Below are 6,000 nucleotides of genomic sequence, written 5' to 3'. Positions count from 1 at the left end.
TTTTTAGTTGGAGTCTCACTTTGTCATCCAGGCTGGAGTGCAATGATGCAGTCTTAGCTCACTACAACTTCTGCCTCTCTTGGGTTTAAGAGATTCTCCTTCCTCAGCCTCCTGAGTAGATGGGATTGCCAGCGTGTGTCACCATGCTTAGCTAATTTTGTATTTACAGGCATGAGCCATGGTTCCCAGCACACCTGACTCTTGATTGGTCACCTACTTCTAGCCTCCAGACTTCCCATCCCTAGCCTGGTCTTTAGTTATCACACACAAGTTCAGCAACAACTTATACCATATCGAGTCAAACATCACCAAACAGGTTTATCAATAGGGGAGATAACTCAAGGAGAAGGAAACAGAAGAACAAGAGGTCTCATTAACAAAGTGACTAATGTCTCAGAAAATAAGGAAAAAATAGGATTAATTTCTGAGGAAACAAGTGAGCAAGAATAGGGAACTCTTTCTTTTATTCGATATTTATTTTTATGTGCTTTCCTCACAGTTAATACCAGGTCAAAATAACTTTTCACTGGCTGTATGTTTGATATGGAATTAGGAAACTTTCTGAGGTTCTGGTATCTGTATCAGAGAAGTTTAATTAGTTCATGTCCCTTTAGTCAGTCCCATGGTCAGTGAGTAGTTCCAAAGCATGGCATCCTAACAGAAAGTTTCCAGATTTCACATCTAAGACTTTTCCAATGTATTCAGCAGATATCTATTACACACCTAATAGATGACACTGTATTCTCTGATATAACAGATTATCTCATGTAATAAAAGTGGGAAGGGGTATAAGAAGGTATGTATATGTCTTCTTTACTCCAAATTATTATGTTATGAGCCACTCCACAACACCCAAAGCAATATTAACCTGGTACAACATGCAATAGACTATCTGACTGGTTATTCTGCATTTTAATTTTTGGCATTTTCCATGTTTTGCTGCTTTTCTCTTCTAAGCAACTCTTTCCATTGGTAGCATGATAACTGAATGGCAAACAACTTTTCTAACAAAAATAATTTTTTTTTTCTTTTGGACTTTTGCGGCTCTTAACACAGTAACATAATTAAAATTAATTTAAATAGCTAATTAGATAATGTTATAGAGTAGTTTCCAGTAATACATTCCCTTTAACAAATTCCCTTAAACAAAGCATCCATCATTTATGCAGTGCAATTTGTCACTGGGTTACTGATGATATAAATGCAATTTTACATTCAGTGGAAGAAAGCATACACAAATAAACTCTGGTTCTCTGTAAAAATTACCATATCCATAACTTTTGAATCATTCTTACAAGTCCAAAAGATACATGGAAAATTTGGACCTCAACATTTTAACTGACTTTGCGAGTATCTAGCGTCTAGTTCTTAATCATATTTTTAACAGTGAAGACCGAGATTAAAGCTGTGTCAATGTTTTGACAAAACTGACCCATGAGTTTAATGAACCAAATTTCCCACTTAGTGAAAAGAAAAATGATTTTTGCTTATTTTCTCTTTCTTTGTTAAATTAACCTTTAAAAAAAATTGGCTGGTTCAGTCACATAATATACCTAGATGAATTCAATGTCTGGAAGCAGTTTCGATGTATTCTTTTTTGTAAAATGGTTATAAAAGTTAAAAAATAATTTGCCTCAATAAATGTATAAAAGTTTACTCTAAAACATTCTGCAAATTCTATATTAAGGTCCTTTTTTGAAAACAAAAACAGAAACACCTCCATGATTCCATCTAAACTGACTAAGTCTTTTTTAAATTCAGTGGTTCTATTATATAAGACTTTAAATACATTAATGGAAATGTCTATATCCATGAAAATAAAATCTCAGTATGAAAAGGACTTCAGATTTAAATAACCATTCAGTCTCTGAGTGCTAACAAAGAATTTTTTTAAGAACAATAGAAATGCACATATCAGAAATTCAGTATCTATTGTGAGAGTACCTTGCTAAGTGTTGACACAAGAGCAAACTTTAAAAATAGCATTATAACCAACCTCTAATTGTGTTAACTCTCTTCAATCAATGCTGTGGATATGCTAGATTCTTCTATAGTTGTGTGTGTATGTGTGTGCACCCAAAAAAGAAAGATAGAGAGAGAAACAAATAAAATGTCGAACACCAACCAGAATGCAATTAACTGCAGTGCAGCTTGAAGAATTTCAAGGGAACTGTTAAGAAGTTTTGCCTAGGGTCTATGGTACAGTTATACTTTTTCAAAAATATCATACAAATGAGGTAAAAACCTACATCACTCCTCAATTTTAAATTATAGGTATGTTTCATAAACCAAATCAATATTTTCTCTAAACTTCAAGTGAAAATATTTATAGTTACGTATTTTCTCTTTTTTTACCCCTCCCTTTTTTCACCTCCCTGCTTCTCTCCTCCCCTCTTTTCACAGTTCCTGCTTTGTAAAAAAGCCACAAGAAGAGAAACATATATTTATTTAAATATATATTTTGTGCATGTGCACATTAATTAGTTAACCAACTATAAATGTAAATTTCAGCTATCACATATGTTTCTCTATATCTGATTCTCTTAATGTGGAAATCAACATATTTGACAGTTGGTAAACACTTCATTTAAAATTTCAATTACATACTTATAAAAGATTTGTTGAGTTATCATAACTTAACATTTGACTCTTTTCCAATAATGTACTGATTATGTTCATAATCTTGGAATGGGAAACTGTTAAACTTGACAGAAAAAGACAAGACATTTTTCCGTACAAAAATTAAATATGGCTGGGTGCAGTGGCTCACGCTTATAATCCCAACACTTTGGGAGGCTAGGAAGGAAGATCGCCTGAGGTCAGGAGTTCGAGACCAGCCTGACCCTGTCTCTACTAAAAATACGAAAAATTAGCCTGGTGTGGTGGTGCATACCTGTAATCCCAGCTACTCAGGAAGCTGAGGCAGGAGAATTGCTTGAACTCGTGATGCTGAGGTTGCAGGGAGCCCAGATTGCACCATTGCACTCCAGCCTGGGCAGCAAAAGTGAAACACACATGCACATATATATGTGCGTGTGTGTGTGTGTGTGTGTGTGTGTGTGTGTGTGTGTCCCCCACAAACATCTAAAATTAAACATCAAGCTAGAAAAAGAGTATTTCTCATAAATATATAGGATAAATGTTTAGTTTTCTTATACAAAACTTTTATAACAGCAAACTTTACATAAATGTAGGCAAGCCATTCACAAATAAAAGCAATATAAAAGATCAATAAACATATGAAAATATATTCCACTGTACAAGTAAGGTACTGCAACTTAAAGATATTATAGCATTTTTTATCAAATTGACAAAATTTAAAGAAATTGATAATATTTAATTTTGAAAAAGAAGGTATTGTTGGTAGAAGTATACATTTTCAATTTTATTTGAAATCTATTGATATTTGCCAAATTCGAAATGTGTTGCCTTCTTGACCCATCAATTTCATTTTTTAGAAATGTCCCATAAAATGCATTTAGATAATTAGGTTTTCTCACAAATATTGCAGGCAAGGTGTGCAGATAGGTTTAGGCTTTCTTGTAATATTATGACACAAAAGCACCAAGATCTTTCACAGTATCCATGAACATAGGACCGATTAAATAATTTACATATTTATTATATGTAGTCATTAAAAAGGATGGAAAGACTATCCAGATATGAAAAGATTTCCTTCATATATTATTACATTTATAAATGAAATAATATAAAATATCAAACAATATGTATAGTGTGATACCACCGGAGTAAAATTACCAGAATAAAATGGAAAAAGGAGTGGGAGAACACACACAATTCTCTTTATGTGAAGAAATTCTAATTGGGAAGTCTCCATATGGTTAACTAGTTACCTCTTGACATTGTGGGGAAACGAATGGGGAGGAGCTAAAGGAAAATATAACTTTTCCTCCAAACAGACCTCCATTTTAATAAATAGCATGCATTAGTTCTACAACGAATTAATGAAGTATTATTTAAAACAATGGAAGTATATTTTAAAGTTGAAATAAATTACTTACATAAGTATATTTAAAGTCAACAATAGTGCAGTTTTTCAATCATGATTTGTTATTAAAAAGAGAGAAGAAAAAAACACATGCAAGTTTTATCTGAGTACCTGACTGTGTAAGCTGGATGATATTTCTATCTAGTTTTAGTCTGACACACCAGGCCAAGAGTGTAGTGGAAAATCGACAGTGCCTTTTTCCATTTAGAAGAAAAAAATGTGATAAAGATTTTAAGAAATAACTGTTTTTGTTAGATTAGAAAAAAAAATCTATAAAGTTCCTGAAGTGAAAAATATTCTAGTTTATTTATAATTATGAATCTTAACTGCTTTGTATCTTGGTATTGATTTACCCCAAACACTGGAAAAGCAAACACGTGTAATTTTCCTTTTTACGTGGTAACAATGGCATCTCTTTTCTTCCTCTTCCTTTCTGCAGCTTTCAGCCGTGCCCCAATTCCGATGGCTGTGGTCCGAAGAGAGCTATCCTGTGAGAGCTATCCTATAGAGCTCCGCTGTCCAGGAACAGATGTCATCATGATAGAAAGTGCCAACTATGGCAGGACTGATGACAAAATTTGTGACTCTGACCCTGCTCAGATGGAGAATATCCGATGTTATCTGCCAGATGCCTATAAGATTATGTCTCAAAGGTATGAAACTTCTAATATTCTTTTCTTTGTGCATATAACATATTCCTTCAACATGCATCTGTGTTACATATTGAACATAAGAATATAAAGTGTTATGTATTTTAGGATACTTTGAAATAGTTTTTCCATGTCTGACTATTCCCTATATCACCAAAGTGTTAATTGCAAATAGCATTTTAAAAGTATTACAATTTATTCGATTATTTATTACATTTTATGGTCTGTGTAAAATTGCATGCTATTATTTTGATAGGGTTCTCTAGAACTGAGTTCATTACATGAGATAGTAAACATATTTTTTACAATTTTCAAAAATAGAGTTTTCTCCAAAAATTGCAGAAAAATTTTACTGCTAACGATAACTTTCTAAAAATGTGGGGGATAAAAAGGAAGAAGTAAAAATTAATAGATAATTTTATTATCAATCATTAATCAAAATATAGTAAGACTATTGATTAAGGATTAATTTTAAAAGTATTCTTTTGCTATTCAGCATATGAAATTAGTTAATTTAAACATTTGAGCAGTCTAAATATGGCCATATTAACCTACTATAAATTAAGGTACCGTATAATATCAGTGGGTAAGAAAAGTATTTTTGGTTCTAAAACGGTTGAACAATAGGAATGCATATTATATAAGGTTTAAATTATGTTAACATTTCTTGATAAGTTAGCTAAATATTATGTATCTTTTAGATAATTGTTCACTATTGCCATGCTTTCTCAGAAATCAGGGATAAAGTCATTCATTTACTATAAGCCTTTAGCTATGCAGTTATTTCTTTTCCTTCTATTATTTAAGGACTTCTTTAAATATAGGGAAAACTCTATCTTAGGTAAAACTAAACAAATCTAAAGACAAGTAGATTTCAAGTACAGAACTTAAGTACAAGATTTCTTATACTTAAGAAAGCCTTCCTTATTTTTCACCTTTTATCTTCTTGAAATACAAAATTCTGATAAGTATTTTTGGATGTAATTAATACATTGATAGTGAATATCTTAGTTTTATAAATTACTGTTGTATAAATTATCAATATAAATTATAATATGTCAGGTTTTTGATGATTAAAGCATTGGTGTGTACTTGAAGGATAATGAAGTCTGGACAAATCTGAGGGCTTTTATTTGTCTGTTACTCAAATGATGGCTCCTGCTAAGGTGAGCATTAATGAGAAATAAGAAATTAATATTAGGGATTTCATTTGATAAAAGTTTGGTTGCAACTTGTTACTATTGTGTGTCTCTATCATTGTTATATATTTGACATACCTCCAACTATCCTAAATGCTATGCCTGAAAGAGTTCTAATTATTTCATTGTGTGGCGATATTGT

General features: G+C 31.9%; 1 protein-coding gene across 29 annotated transcripts in view; it reads left to right on the top strand.

The window, feature by feature from the left end:
• Positions 1 to 6,000, top strand: part of ADGRL3 (adhesion G protein-coupled receptor L3) — a 559,234-nt gene that overhangs the window by 92,895 nt on the left and 460,339 nt on the right. For all 29 annotated transcript variants that reach the window (XM_017541414.2, XM_017541407.2, XM_017541408.2 and 26 more), the window contains one exon: positions 4,449 to 4,662. In XM_017541414.2, coding sequence (XP_017396903.1) covers positions 4,449 to 4,662 — 214 coding nt within the window. The remainder of the gene's footprint in view (positions 1 to 4,448; positions 4,663 to 6,000) is intronic.

This window comes from Cebus imitator, unplaced genomic scaffold (genome assembly GCF_001604975.1).
Source record: "Cebus imitator isolate Cc_AM_T3 unplaced genomic scaffold, Cebus_imitator-1.0 Scaffold133, whole genome shotgun sequence".
In the NCBI taxonomy this organism is placed as follows: Eukaryota; Metazoa; Chordata; class Mammalia; order Primates; family Cebidae; genus Cebus; species Cebus imitator.
The sequence above is the reverse complement of the archived record's forward strand: the minus strand, read 5'-3'. Positions and strand labels throughout refer to the sequence as shown.